The sequence below is a fragment of the Acomys russatus genome, chromosome 11, assembly GCF_903995435.1.
Source record: "Acomys russatus chromosome 11, mAcoRus1.1, whole genome shotgun sequence".
NCBI classification, from domain to species: Eukaryota; Metazoa; Chordata; class Mammalia; order Rodentia; family Muridae; genus Acomys; species Acomys russatus.
Genome location: NC_067147.1, coordinates 332,716 through 348,969, shown reverse-complemented (window position 1 = coordinate 348,969; position 16,254 = coordinate 332,716). Strand labels below are relative to the sequence as shown.

Sequence of the window (16,254 nt, the reverse complement as noted above, 5' to 3'; positions counted from 1 at the left end):
AAACTTCTTCTCAGCCCATTATATTGTGAGCCTTGTGATCCATCCTCACCCTAGTCACCTCTGAGTAGTGCTGCAGTGAGGCCGAGTCTTTGAGACCTGAGCATTGGGACCATCCAGACCATAAGAGAATAATATTCCTTTAAATGACACATACAGTTGGAATGGACAACCACTGTTCAGCTTTTCAGAGTTATTCATAGATGGTCTGTGTGTGGGTCAGCTCATGGTAGCTCATGTCTCCTTACCCAGACTGGGTCCTTGCTGAACACATGGGATCAGAGCCCCTGTTCTGAAGGCCAGATACCTACTAAGGTGTTTTTTATGATACCTCTCTTCAAATAGGAAACTCCAAAAAATAAGCAAGTCCTTAGGAATGTGGGTATAATCATGTGAAAACACTGAACCCAAGTGACTTTGAACGTTTCAAGACTTGGGTAATACGGCCTGTGTATTCATGGTGTTCTGCTTCTGTCTTAGTCCTGCCTGTTTCTAAATTACAGGCATCATGAATCATAGGTGGTAAGGGGAAAGGCTGGGTTCATGTTGCTGAATCGATGTGTTCATAAGGTGTTTAAATAATGCAAGTCACAGCTACTTTTATGGTTATGGGCGCTATATAGCAAGGCTCAATAAATGCCTCAAATATGATGCATGCTCATTGGGTATATACTGTCTGAGAATTAATGTGCTCTGGCATTGTCAAAGGGGCCAAGTTTCACCAAAGCTGATCTAGTTCATGCTCACAGCTGGGAGTATTCCTAGTTGCTTTTGTTTCTCTTTGTCCCGTTATTGAGATGCCCTCAAGGCTGGTTGAAGGCAGAGCTCTAAGTCCTGTGTTGTTCACAGTTAATATAAAATTGCTGTCCTGAATTAGCAGTGATTATACTGATGGATGTCCAGACAGCACTCAGCACCCACCACCCAGCCTTTCTCCTGGTATCTAATCTACCCATGAGGGCACTGGAGAAGGTTAGGAAGATAGGCAGGCTTGTGGCCAGAGTAGTGAATTATGTGTAAGTACTATTTGCCAGATTTTGAAGTAAGTGGCTTACGTTCTGTTTTCTCTGAAAAGCTTTCCAGGCAGTTGTGGGTTCTGTTGACTTGGGTTTAGTCTCAGGAATACTCTTGGAGCAGGTCTTTCCACACCCGCATGCTGTGATAGTTTCCTCATTCACTGTTGTATCTGGTGGGGGCGGGGAGCTTGATCCTGACTGTAAAAGATGATTAGTAAAAGACATTCACCCAAAACTAAAGTCATAAGGGAGAACTGTGCAACCAGAGCTATTACTTTCAGTGTCACAATTTCTTTTTATTGAGATAATTATGTATTAATAACCCTTTTAGGAATGCAGTGAAAAGGGGGTAGAGATGTCATAGCAATTAAGAGTACTGTTTTGTCTTCCAAAAGAACCCAGGTTCAATTGCTAGCAACCAGCACCAGACATCTCACAACTGTCTCTAAGTTTAGGTGATCTGACACCCTCCCACAGACATACATGCAGACAAAACACCAATGGTACATGATATAAATAATTTAAAAGAAAAGAACACAGTGAGAAGTTTCATAAAGGATTTTCTGAGTACCCCACAGCTAGTAGTATGGCTACTATTAAAAAATGTTGACAAGAATGAGATAACGAACCTTTGTGCGTCATGTGTGGGGAAATCCCACAGCCCTGAAAACAGAGACATGGTTATGTAAGCCTTATAACCAGTTGGACTCTCTCAAGACTCTGAGGGATGGAGGACAGTGGAGACACTTGGCATAACAGAAGAAACTAGGTATTCACCCGTCCCAGGTGCTAAGTACCTGTGGCTGGTATTTTAACTCTCTTTTTGGTTCTTTGTGAAATATGTCCTGGTTAAGTGCTTGTTATTGGTATTAGCCATAGTGGGGAGCATTTGGAGAGGGGAACTGAAATATTCCCAAGACTTTTTGGTGTCCACTGAAAAGCCCGAGAACCTGAGTTTGGAAGCCTAGTAGCCATGCAGTTGCTGGGTACGATGGTGCATGTGTCTGTGTCCCCAGGAGAGACTAACAGATTCCAGGAGCTCAGTGACCAGCCAGTCTAGTCGAGATGAGCAGCTCCAGGCTCAGTGAGAGACTATGTTTCAATACAAGGTTTACTTCCAATACCTTGAAAGTGGTATTACAGGCTGTTTAGAATAACTAAGTAATACAAGCTCATTGTTAGTTGGTCAAATCATGGTCATGTCAATTACTAGTCTATTTTTATCACAAGAATATATATCCTAGGTCTAACAGATAGATTCTATAGATATATAAGGTGAAATAGCTAGATCAGGTCTTCAAAACCCTCATAGACCTAGAGAATATGGCATTTAAAGATGTTTTTATTATTCTAAAGATTATTTGACAAGAAGACAGGTTAACTCCTGGCAACACCCAGCCTACCTCAAAGAGGATGATGAACATCAAAGAACCTCCTTATGGAGATGGCTTCAAACATGGCAAACGAACCACTGGGCAAAATGTCCTCATTTCTGCCACAGACAGAATTTTGCCTAAAAATGGACAAGCTTGGATGTAGGCTGAGTCAACAGGTGAACTCTGCAAAGACAGGGTAAGCAAGTCCTTAATAATCCCTGCCTCACAAATATGTCTGTCAGATATATTGAGCCAGTCGGCTGAAGATGATGCTCCAGTATTACAGGGAGTTTTGGGTGACTGTTGAGGCATTAAACTATCTCTGTTAGTTTTTCATTTTGGAAGCTGCTAACCTGTACTTCCTGTCTACTCAGATAAATTTTATTCCTTCTCAAGTCTCTGATGGGGTTGAAGACCAGATAGTTTAGTCTTATAATTAAACTTAGTTGTTTAGCAGTTAAGAAGTTTTTAGGTCTAAGTTGATAGAGATGAGATATGATAGATACTGATTTTCATTCAGAATTTCAGACTCAACAAGATAGGAAAGATGTTTACTTCAAGTTTACCAAATACAAATAGCCAAATTACTATGAATGTAACATTTATATAATTCCTGATTGTTCCCTGGTTCTTCTTGCTGTATGTAGTTTATTTTATTTATGTGTAATAATATAAATGTATATGTTTTAAAAAGAAATAAAATGTATACACACACGCAGGGAAAAAATTAGGTCAAAAAGTGATTGAAGAAAACAATCCACGTTGACTCTAGGCTCACACAAGCCATACTTGGGAATGTAAATGCACATATGAATGCACATGCCCATACGTGCATGAACCATCACATGAAACTGGGGATTAGGAAATCTGAGAAGGAAAAGGAAAAAAGGAGTAGCAGTCAAGAGTCATCAGTCACCTCCCTTTCAAAGCCACCCAGCCTGGTGGCCCAGTCTGGCTTTCAAACCGTGCCCTTCCCTGTTATTGAGAAATTTCTTACAAGGGGTCACACTGGTTGCTGTAAAGGAATCCTTCACAATTTCAAAGGCCAGGAACCTCACAGCCCATCGTCCAACAAAGCCAGAAAATGAACCACAGAGGCAAGCTGGCTTCTGCTCTGTGACATCCGGCCTGAGCTTCACTGTCAGGAGCCTGCCTCTCTCTAATAAAATATTAAAACCGCAAATCCTATCCCAAGTCATCCCCAGGAGATCAGTGCCTACTGTTTCTCCCCGAGTAATTTCACCTATTCATTTCTCAAAAGAAAAATTGAATTTGGCTTTTGTCTATCATTATTCATTTTCCCCTTAGGACTTATTTTTTTTTTTTTTAGAGCAACAGCAAAATTCTACGTCCAGGTTACACTAGCAGGCGGTAGGAGTAGTAAAGGAAGCCCTGGGGTTGTGGGAGGACCTTCTGGTGAATTTGAACTCCACATCCTCTGCTTTCTAACTTTGTGGACTTAGGTGAGTTACTGAACATCCTTGAGCCCCCATTTTACCAATCCTAAATGCATCCATAGATAATATCTATTTCAAAAGGTTCCTGTGAACATCCTTCTGAAACTCTGTGACGTGGGTCTCAGTTGATTGTCACCATGCACCCCTTGGCCACGCAGATGGTGGCAGGCATTCACCTCTCTGTGGCTGTACATGGGAAGCTCTATTGTGTATATTCTCTTTTATATTGTGCTTTTTAATGTTTGTACGAAGCTGGTAAGAACTTGACTGTTGTCATAGCCACTAGATTCCATACTGTATCCTAGTTAGGGTTAAAGTATGTTAGCTGTAACTAGTGACAGAAGCCACAAACTGGCCCTTTGTTCCTCCACAGGAGACCATAGGTCCTGCCAAGTACTGTCACATGAGTTGGCATATGCCAAGTCCATCTACACACTTGAGAAGTTAATCAAGAGTGTTAGTTGCTTCTAAGACCCATTCATGACTCAGTCTCTTTAATACAAATGGAATACTGCAATAAATGGGGGAGAATGTAGAAAGCTCCCCTTTCCAAAGAAAGACTCCTCCCTGAGATCAGCTTCCTGTTACTGCTGGAGCAAATACCCACAGTAACAGTGTTCCCTACTTCTTGTGGTTCTAAGGTCGGAGCCCTGTCAAGTCTCACTAGGTGACATCACTCAAGGTGTTACCAAAGGACACACTCCTGGAGGCCAGGAGAACTGCCTTTTCTAGTGTCTGGAGACTGCCTAATTTCTTTTAATTTTTATTTAATTTATTCAGATTACATCTCATTTGTTATCACATCGCTTGTACCTTCCCATTCCCCTTCCCTCCCTCTTTCATCCTATTCCCCTTCCCTAGGTCTGTGACAGAAGTGGACCTTGTCCAACACTATAAGATCACAGCCTATCCAGTCTCTTCCTAGTAGCCTGGTTACTCTTCTTCTGAGTGTCACCAGGTCTCCCCACAAAGGGGAAGTGTTCAAATAGCGGGCATGAGAGTTCATGTCCCAGTCAGTCTCTGCTCTCCACACGATAGTGGAGAATGTGGTGTCCATTGGCTAGATCTGGATAGGGGTTATAGGTTTACTGCATGCATTGACCTTGGTTGGTGTAGTAGTTTAAGCTGACCCACATGGGCCCAGATCTGCCAGCCTTAATGGTCTTCTTATAAGTTTCTAGGACCCTCTGGATCCTTCTATTTCTTCATTCTTCCTTACCTCTTTCACCTAGAGTCCCAATAGGAAGTCCCAGTATCTATCCCAATCTCTGGCTAAGACTTTCAGGGGACATCTCTGTTGTGCTAGTGTCCAATTATAAGTGAGTATATGCCATGTGTTTCTTTCTGGATCTGGGTTAACTCACTCAGGATGATCCTTTCTAGTTCCATCCATTTGCCTTCAAATTTCAGGATTTCTTAGTTTTTAATAGTTAAGTAGTATTCCATAGTGTTAATGTACTACAGTTTCTTTATCCATTCTTCGACTGAGGGACATCTCGGTTGTTTCCAGATTCTGGCTATTATGAATAAGGCTACTATGAACATGGTTGAGTATATGTCCTTGCTGTGTGTTGGAGCATCTTTTGGGTATATTTCAAGGAGTAGAATAGCTGGGCCTTGAGGTAGCCCTATTCCCAGTTTTCTGAGAAAGCGCCAGATTGATTTCCAAAGTGATTGTACCTGTTTGTACTCCCACCAGCAATGAAGGAGTGAGTGCTCCCCTTTCTCCACATCCTCACCAGCATGTGCTGTCACTTGAGTTTTTGATCTTAGCCATTCTGATGGGTGTAAGATGGAATCTCAGTGTTGTTTTGATTTGCATTTCTTTGATGACTAACGAGGATGAGCATTTCTTTAAGTGTTTCTCAGCCATTTGATATTCCTCTGTTGAGAATTCTCTGTTTAGTTCTGAGCCCCATTTCTCAATTGGGTTATTTGGTTTGGTGGTGTTTAATGTCTTGAACTCCTTATATATTTTGGATACTAGTCCTTTGTCAGATGTAGGGTTGCTTTCTTCTGTTGACAGTATCTTCTGCCTTACAGAAGCTTCTCAGCCTCATGAGATCCCATTTATTAATTGTTAACCTTCGAGCCTGGGCTGTTGGTGTTATGTTCAGGAAGTTGTCTACTGTGCCAATGGGTTCCAGGCTCTTCCCTACTTTTTCTTCTAACAGATTTAATGTCTCTGGTTTTATGTCGAGGTCTTCAATCCACTTGGACTTGAGTTTTGTGCATGGTGATAAATATAGATCTACTTGCATCTTTTTACAAGTAGACATCCAAGCAGACCAGCACCATTTGTTGAAGATGCTATCCTTTTTCCATTGAATAGATTTGGTCTCTTTGTCAAAAATCAAGTGTCCATATGTGTGTGGATTTATTTCTGGGTCTACAATTTGATTCTGTTGGTCAACCAGCCTGTTTCTATGCCAGTACCATGCTGTTTTAACTACTGTTGCTCTATAGTACACGTTGAGATTGGGCAAGGAGATTCCACTGGAGGATCATTTTACCTATTCTGGGTTTTTTGTTTTTCCATATGAAATTGAGAATTGATCTTTCAATGTCTTTAAAAAATTGTGTAGGTAATTTGAATTTGTAAATTGCTTTTGTTAAGATGGCCATTTTTACTATGTTAATTCTCCCAATCCATGAACAAGGGAATCTTTCCATCTTCTGATGTCATCGTCAATCTCTTTCTTCATAGATTTGAAGTTTTTTTTTTTTCAAACAAGTCTTTCACTTGCTTGGTTAGAGTTATTTCTAGATACTTTATATTGCTTGTGACTATTTTGAAGGGTGTAGTTTCCCTAATTTTCCTCAGCATGTTTGTCATTTGTATATAGGAAGGCTACTGACTTTTTTGAGTTAATTTTGTATCCAGCCACTTTGCTGAAGGAGTTTATTAGCTGTAGGAGTTCTCTGGTGAAATTTTGGGGGTCACTTATGTACACTGTCATATCATCTGCAAATAGGGATAATTTGACTTCCTTCTTTCCCATTTGGATCCCCTTGAACTCCTTTTGTCGTCTTATTGCTCTAGTTAGAACTTCAAGAACTATATTGAAGAGATATGGATAAAGTGGGCAGCCTTGTCTAGTCCCTGATTTTAGAGGCATTTCCTTGAGTTTCTTTCCATTTAATTTGATTTTGTCTATTGGCTTGCCGTATATAACCTCTATTATGTTGAGGTATGTGCTTTGTATCCCTGATCTCTCCAGAACTTTAAACATGCATGGGTGTTGGATTTTGTTAAATGCTTTTTCTGCATCTAAGGAGATGATCATGTGGTTTTTTTCTTTCAGTTTGTTTATATGGTGGATTACATTGATGAATTTCCGTATATTGAGCCATCCCTGCTTGCCTGGGTTGAAGTCTACTTGGTCATGGTTAATGATATCTTTGATATGTTTTTGTATTCAGTTTGCGAGTATTTTATTGAGTGTTTTTGCATCGATGTGCATAATAAGAGAAATTGGTCTGAAATTCTCTTTTTTTGTTGGGTCTTTGTGAGGTTTAGGTGACTGTGGTCTCATAGAAGGAGTTTGGTAATGTTCCATCCATTTCTATTTTGTGGAATTGCTTGAAGAGTATCGGTATTAGCTCTTTTTTGAAGGTCTGGTAGAATTCTGCACTGAAACCATCTGGCCCTTTTTGTTGTTGTTGTTGTTGTTGTTGTTGTTGTTGTTGTTGTTGTTGGGAGACTATTAATAACCACTTCTATTTCTTTAGGATAAATCGGGCTGCTTAATTTGCTTATCTGATCTTGATTCAACTTTGGCAAGTGGAAATGATCAAGAAATTGTCCATTGCCCTTAGATTTTCAAATTTTGTGGCATAGATACCTTTGAAGTAAGACCTTTTGATTCTTTGTATTTCTTTAGTGTCTGTTGTTATGTCTCCCTTTTCATTTTTGATTTTGTTGATTTGTATAGTGTCTCTCTGCATTTTATTTGGTTTGGCTAATGGTTTGTCTATCTTGTTCATTTTCTCAATAACCATCTCATGGTTTTGTTGATTCTTTGAATTATTCTTTTTGTTTCTAATTTATTGATTTCAGCCCTGACTTTGATTATTTCAAGACGTCTACTCCTCTTGGGTGTTTCTGCTTCTTTTTTGGATAGGGCTTTTAGATGTGTTGTTAAGTTGCCTATATGAGATGTTTCCAATTTCTTTATGAAGGCACTTAATGCTATGAATTTTCCTCTTGGCACTTCTTTCAATGTGTCCCATAAATTTGGGCATGTTGTTCATTTCATTTTTATTGAATTTTAGGAAGTCCTTAATTTCTTTCTTTATTTCTTCCCTGACCCAGTTGTCATTAAGTAGAGAGTTGTTTAGTTTCCATGTGTGTGTAGGCTTTTTGCTATTTCTGTTGTTGCTGAAGTCCAGCTTTAGTCCGTGGTGATCTGATAGGATACAAGTTATTAATTCAATCTTCTTGTACTTGGTGAGACTTGTTTTGTGTCCTAATATATAATCAGTTTTGAAGAAGGTTCCATGAGGTGCTGAAATAAGGTATAATCTTTTGTGTTTGGGTGAAAAGTTATGTATATATCTGTTTGATTCATGACAGCGGTTAGTGTCATTATTTCTCAGTTTAGTTTCTGTTTGGTTGACCTAATCTTTGGTAAAATTGGTGTGTTGAAGTCTCCCACTATCAGTGTGTGTGGGTCAATGTGTAGTGTAAGCTTTCTTAATATTTCTTTTATAAATGTGGGTGCCCTTGTATTGGGAACATAGATGTTCAGAATTTTGATGTTATCTTGGTTGGCATTACATTTGATGAGTATGAAGTGTTCTTCCTCAGCTCTTTTGATTAATTTTGGTTGGAAGTCTATTTTATTAGATATTAAAATGGCTACTCCAACTTGCTTCTTGTGTACATTTGCTTGGAATACCTTTTTCCAGCCTTTTATCCTGCGGTAATGTCTATCCTTGAGGCTAAGATGTTTCTTGAATGTCAATTAATGTTGGATCTTGTTTATGCGTCCATTCAGTTAGTCTGTGTCTTTTGGAGAATTGAGACCACTGATGTTGAAAGATATTAATGACCAGTGACTGTTGAGTCCCTTGATTTTAATGTTGGTTGCAGTAGAGTGTTTGTATGGTTATGCTTTGCAACAGTGAAGTTATCTATTTCCTGTATTATTTTGGTTATAGTTTGTCACTTTGGGTTGGAGCTTTCATTCTAGTAACTTCTGTAAGGGCAAAGTTTTGGATAGGTACTGTTTGAATTTGTTTTTGTCATGGAATATCTTGTTTTCTCCATCAATGGTTATTGAGGGTTTCCCTGGGTATAGTAGTCTGGCCTGTCATCTGTGGTCTCCTAAGCATTGCAGGACCTCTGGCTTTTATGGTCTCTGCTGAGAAGTCAAATGTAAATCTGATAGGTTTGCCATTATATGTTACTTGGCCCTTTTCCTTGCCACTTTTAATATTTTTTCTTTGTTCTGTACATTTTGTGTTTTGATTATTAAGTGGCGGGAGGATTTTCTTTTCTGGTCTATTCTATTTGGTGTTCTGTAGGCATCTTATATGTTCATATGCATCTCCTTCCTTAAATTGGGGAAATTATCTAATATGATTTTATTGAAAATATTTTCTGGGCATCCAGGTGTCTTCTGTTTCCTCAATGCCTATTATCCTCTGTTTTCATGGTGTCCTTTATCTCTTGGATGTTTTGTGTCAGGAATTTTTCAGATTTAGCATTTTCTTTGATGGTTGTTTCAAGTTCTACCATTGTGTCTTCTACTCCCAAGATTCGTTCCTCCATCTCTTGAATTCTGTTAGAGAAACTTACCTGGGCATTTCTTGCTTTCTTCTCTAAGTTCTCTTGTTCCTGGTTTTCTTCTGTCTGTTCAGGCCAGAACAGTTCCACCCAGTTGTATGGGAACAGTCTGCTGGGGTGGAGGTTTCCGCCTGCTCCCTTCAAACTGTGCAGCCTTAGATCAGTCAATATGAGTGTGTGGCTTTGGAGCTGTGGCTGGAGGGCGTATCCACAGCTGCCTGGGCCTCTGTGTGGGCCTTGAGTCTCTGTGGACTGGTGGGCACAGATCTACATTCTCAGGTCCCCCTGGGCCAGCTGGCCCAGAGATCAGTAAGAGAGGGAGACTTTGTGCAGGTGTGGTTTCCCACCCCTGGGGCTTTCTCGGGACTCAGGGGTTGGTCTTAGGTCAGAACCGCCTCTTATCCTGCAGTTTTCCCAGGCCAGAAGCTCCAGGCTGGAGTTACACTGCCCACAGTTCAGTCTCAGATAACTAGTCTCTGATATAGCGCACAGCTGCAGCTCACTGGCGGGTAAGGGTCCAGACTCTGGGGTCTGGGCACTCACACTCCGTGGGCCAGTTGAGTGGCTGGAGGCTGGGCCCACCTGTGCTCTGCACTTTGCTCCTCTCACCTAGGGCTCTTCAGGACTTGTGGTCTGTAGCTCCCAGCCTGGTCCCTAGTCTGCCTCCTGTAGATCAGATATCCTGTGTGTTCAGTGCCATCTTGGATCCCATCCCAGAGGAAGATCTTATGACTCCCTTTGGTGCCCTTTGACAGAGACCTCTTTTACTATCTCTCAGCTTGTTCCTCATGAGACCTAGAAGGCTCATAGTTTATTGTCAGGACAGATTGATCCCACTTCATCTCTTGGCTGCAAATAGCATCTTTAAATATCTCTCTGGCTCTCCTGCCTTAGACTAGCAAGGATGTTTGTAGCTATCCAGAGCTTGGTGGATCATCCAGGGTTATCTCCTCATCTCAGGGGGAGCAGAGTTAATGACCTTCCTTCCTGTTGGCCATGTAACCCAGCAGATCCGTAGGAGCACTTTATAGTGTGGACAGATGCTTACCACATCCTGTAATGCCTATATTGAGGTTTGGTAAGTTGAACAGTTACAATCCTCCACCTCCCAATGCATGATATGTTATATAGAAAAAGAGAAGTTCCAGAGATTTGAATAATTCAGAATTTGTTGTAAAGACATTGGGATGACACCTGACTCCATTTGGTATCAATTTTCACCCGCTATCCTCTGTTGTACTCTCTGTCAGTATCTTGCTCTTCACAGACATACATTCTGATATGTCTGTATACACATGCACACACATGTATTTTTTTGGTGTTTCAAGTTAATATCCTGCCAATAAAGTGTTAGGCTTCCTTTGTCCTCCTGTGTGCCTATATGTATATTTTCAATTTGTTTGTGAATACTGTGTCTTTTTTTCTCACGTTTGGATTGGCAGTCCTCCAGTAATTGTATTAATCATTATTAAGACCTTTGTTAATCATTAAAACAAACTCACTTATTCTTTTCAAATAATATTTTTTCTTTGAGATTTTCATATATGTTTGGATCATAGTCACACACTCCCAGGCCACCCTTTCCATCTTCCCTTTCCTTCATATACAACTTTGAGTTCTCCTCCTCCTCCTCCTCCTTCTCCTCTTCACTCATAGATTCCAGTTTGTGTCGCTCAACAGATTGGGTGTCCTGTGCCCATCAGGGATCAGAATTTACGTCCTATACCAGAGCTTCTTAAACTTTTTCATGTATAGCCTCATGCCCCTGGAGAGCAATTTTTCATACTAATGAGATGGTCTTATTTATTTTTACATGAAGAATTAGATCTCTGCTAAATATTTGGCTCTTGGGATGACGATCATCCACATGTTTTCAAAGTTGATACTTTTATTTTATAATCATCAGTGTCGAGATCACTGTTTCACATATTGCACAAAATAGCAAAAGCTTCCATAGGGCCATGTCTGAAATTGTTTGAGACCAAGCTTTAGTTTGTTGCCAGTGTTCTGTGATGCTCATGTCAGCCACTTAGCATTTTTAAGAACCTAGCATTCTAACATGATACAACCCAAGTGCACTAATTTAGAGCTTCCATGGAGAGAGGACCGACAGCAGGAGACTGTTAAGTCCTCTCCCCCACAATTTAACCATCTGTTTCTATAAAAACGGAAGGTTTTGTACAGATAGGAGGTGTCTTGTTCTGGTCTGTAATCTGAGCTGAGGTGTTTGGGAGCTTGAGTGTGTGTGGGGTGTTGTGCTTGCAGAGCCAACCTGCGGGCGGAGGGGGGCGGGGAGCAGTGTGATTCAGTGGGGTGGAGAGCACCTCAGACTCTTACTGACTTGGTTCTGAAGTCATTTGGTTGCACACTCACAAACCTTTTATTGTTGCCAAGTGGTGCATGGCCTTCACACTTTATGCAACTCATTCTAGGTTTTCAACTGACAGTTTAAAAAACTTGGGCCCTCGATAGAACATTCTGCCTTTGTTCTTGTGTTCACAGATTTGACCCAAGGAGTATCCTTGAGACAGTTAGTGGCTCGGTTTTTTTTTTTTTTTTTTTTTTTAGTTCCATTCTAAAACTATGAGAAATACTTGAAAAGTATGTGGTGGTGGTGGAGGAGTGCGGGGGGTGGGGGGAGACGGGGGCGCGCACAAAAGAAGAGGGAAGGGTGTCCTGCTACCTGGCCCTTTCCTGGAGGCTCTGGTATGATTGTTGGAGAAGGGCTCCTGACCAGTAGCACCTCCCACAAAGGGAGAAAGGGTTTATTTGGCTTCCTAGTTCAGAGGTTACAGCTCATCAAGGTAGGGTAGGCAGGCACTGGAAGCAATGTGGTTTGTGGTCTGAGCAGGAATACTGGGAATACTGGGGCTTAGCTGCCTTTCTCCTTTTTCTCTTTCTATTTAGTCCAGGATGCCAGCCCATGGATTGGAGCCACCATATCGAGGGTAGATCTTTCCTCAGCTCAACACCCTCATAAATACACTCAACACATCCCTGTGCCTCAGTAATGCACTGAGGGATTTTTAGTCCAGTCAGTTTGGCTGTTTAAACCACCGTTGTGAACTTGGCACCCAAAGACAACACTTAAACTGTAACATTTTACCCCTGGCCCCTCCAGGGGCTTCTGGCCACCTCTTAATGCAAAATGTGTTCAATACAACTTTAAAATACTTTAATAGTCCTATTTCAGCAGTGCCCAAAGTCTTTTCCAAGACCTGAGACAATTTTAACTATGAACTCCTATAAAATAAAAGAAAAAGTCACATATTTTCGATATATGGTAATCGTAGGCATAAGAATTGAGGCATAGCAAGGAAAGATCCACCAGAACAAAACTGAAGCCCAACCAGACCAACACTAAGTTTTCCACCTCTGTATCCAGCATGTGTGGCTCTTGGTGGCATCTGGCCCCTGGGCCTTCAGGAAGCACATGTGGCTGTAGCTTGGCTAGCTGCACTCCATACCTGATGCATTTGTTAGCAACTGCTGCATGTTTCTGGCCTCTTTGGTATCCTGTGCTGTGGCTTAGCAGGAAGCTGTGTTCTTTATAAGCCTTATGCTTCCAGCATGCACTGAAATAAGTGCATCCAAGTCTCCTTATAACTACTGTTGATGCAGAAGGAAATTTCAGTAGAGCACGTTGATTGGCTGGATATCAACTGATTTAAATGATGAGCTGTTCCTATTTAAAAATCATTTTGGAAGTTACATAATTCAGCAGCAAATCTGGTATTTAAATGGAATCCCCTCTGAGCCTCAATTTTATTACTGCTTTTGTTCCTGCCCTTGACTTTAAAAGAGATGTCTACTTTAATGACTTTCAGGTCAGAGAAATCAGATGTGCGAGCTACAAAGTTATCTGTCTCCAGCTTTGAGAAGAACTTTGTGTAGACTCCACCTTCTTGGGTCTCATGTACATTATGTATACCATTTACAAGCATTTTGTTCTTCTCAAGTGAATTTTATCCCTCATGTAGAAATTCATAAAAAGACGTGCCTGAGGTAGAACATGTCATATTCATGCCTGCGTGTAGAAATTCATTAACAGACATGCCTGAATATGGTAGAACATGTCATATTCGTGCCTGCATGGATTTCTTCTGTGACTCTGAATTCAAGGTGCAAGATCAGGAGAAGTCTGTCAAGAGGAGAGAGGGGTTTGTGTCAAGTGTCTTGTCATTGTTCCTTCTGTAATTGAGGGATGTATTCAGTCAGTAGAGAGACTGAATGTTGATTTTTCTGTTGCAAGAACACTGTAGCATCTTCTAACTGAGAAGGGTGCAGTTGCTGAAGTAGGTGATGCCTGTATATGGTTCTTTCTTATTTATTATTTCCCAGATTGACTTCATCAGATCTCTGCCATATTTGTTGCTTTAATAAGCTATATTTTAGAGTAGTTTAATGTGCGTTTTGATCTGTATCTATTCACATATATTTGTGATTAGGATTACATGCATTCACCATCTCTGCATTTCTCACTTCTCCCTCCTGCCCCCTTCTCCACTGGTACTCTGTCTCCATAGCTTTTTGCCTTTCCTAGTATATCACAGAGTGGAATTGCTATTCAAGAACTAGTTAGGAGACAGCAGGACAGAAAGTTCAGGGTACCTACAGCAGAGTCTCCAGTCAGGAAGACAGAGTTCAGCTCCTGTGTGAGGATAAGTGGGAGTTCATAGCCAGAGAGGAGGAGGAGGAGGAATGTGGTGGGGAATATCCTAGATGAGCCCACCTAACAGGGTCCTTGTGGAAGGAGGCCAGGGGACTTGCGGCATTGTGGGAGGCTGGGGTCTGCATTTCCTCCCACTCCTTCCCCACCACTTAAATATTCCACATTCAAGCAGTCAGTTGTTTTATCTGTTCACCTACTGTAGGACATCTGTGTTAATTCCCAATTGGGGCAATTATGAATAAAGTGACCTAAACATCTAAGTTTGTGCTTTGTGTATCAGTTTTCAAGGATAATTTCATATTTACAGGAAAGTTGTAGATTTGTTTATGCAGAACATTCTTGTATAGCCCTTAGCTAATTTCTCCAGTGTTAACATATTACATTGAATTGTCAAAACTAATTAACATGGGCACATTGCTGTTGCCTAGGCTTTGTTTACATTTCAGCGGTGTTTTCACAAATTTTCTTTCTCTGTTTTACCATCCGTCTCATGAATGGTTTTACCACATTGGATTAGTAGTACATTAATTTGAATTTGAGTTTATAAGAGTAGTTTGGGTGTATTATATTTATTAAATATCTTCAAAGTCCTCAGCATATGCTGAGAACATGAGTGTAAACCTATCAGCTCTAAGGGGCCAGTGTCACTTGTCAGATGAACACTTTAATTATAAGATTGTTATTTCCAGTGGGTTCTCCCCCCCCCCCCCCGCCCCAACATTTGCATCTGGCTTTGGTAAAATGTGCAGCATAGTTAGCACGCAGAGAGAGGCTGCAGGCTTTGCTTATAAGATGTTGTTGCTCAGCAGCACTGGAGCTTATATATAGGAAGGTCGTTTTAAGGGCAAGTGTTTCAAGGGGCAGGAGGTGACTGGTGTCAGTGTGGTCATAGGAGCTGTCATTGACTAACTTTTCAAATCTGTCAGCGGACAAGATGTTCAGGTAGCTAATGAGCATCTTTAAATGTTTTGCTGGCAGAAGGACTCCATGAAAGATGACAGAAGAAGTCATTGTCATAGCCAAGTGGGACTACACAGCCCAGCAGGACCAGGAGCTTGACATCAGAAAGAACGAGCGACTGTGGCTGCTAGATGACTCCAAGACGTGGTGGCGGGTGAGGAACGCAGCCAACAGGACGGGCTACGTGCCTTCCAACTATGTGGAGCGCAAGAACAGCCTGAAGAAGGGCTCCCTGGTGAAGAATCTCAAGGACACGCTAGGTAAGTATCCATATTCCACATGGAACAGTGAGGCCACTGCTGAGGCCATGGGACAACATTGCTGCTTTGGTGTGTGTGTGTGTGTGTGTGGTGGATGTGTGGTCGGTGTGTGGTGTGTTGGTGTGTGTGCTGTGTGTTTATGTGTGTAGTGTATGTGTGGTGTTTGTGTGTGTATATGGGTGTGTAATATATATGTGGTGTGGTGTGGATGTGTGTATGGGTGGTGTGGTATTAATGTTAATAGCCTCCTACTTGGGCTTTGAATTGAGATCAAGATAATGACACTTATCATTTTCTGGATAATTTATACAGTTTGGATTCTTGGGTAAATCGACTCCTCTGTGTGCTATAGATGCCTACACAGCTGTTTGTCTCTTTGTATCCAAACTGTAGAGAACTCTGACTTAGAATCATGACAAGTTTCATAGCTTTTCCTGTCAGTGCACCAGCCCTTTACTCTTTCAGACTCCCAAGCACTGGCCTCTGTACACATAGAAGGAGAAGGCAAGAGCCCCACTCTCACCACCCCTTACATGATAGGATATTTTATCCCATAGTTTCAGGCAGTTAGTTGATGTGTGGTAGGGGTGGTTAACAACATGACATCAGAAGCTTCTTAAATAGATAACTGCGTAAGTCCTGTTCAGTTATCACATTCTCTGGTTCTTCGCATTTGTGTCTCTTTTCTTCCTCTGGTGTATTATCATACTTCCTGTCACTGTAAC

General features: G+C 41.2%; 1 protein-coding gene across 1 annotated transcript in view; it reads left to right on the top strand.

Annotated features, from left to right (window-relative positions):
- Positions 1-15,265: 15,265 nt before the first annotated feature.
- Nck2 (NCK adaptor protein 2) overlaps positions 15,266-16,254 on the top strand; it is a 36,144-nt gene continuing 35,155 nt past the window's right edge. The window contains exon 1 of the mRNA XM_051152689.1: positions 15,266-15,529. Coding sequence (XP_051008646.1) covers positions 15,304-15,529 — 226 coding nt within the window. The 5' untranslated portion in view covers positions 15,266-15,303. The remainder of the gene's footprint in view (positions 15,530-16,254) is intronic.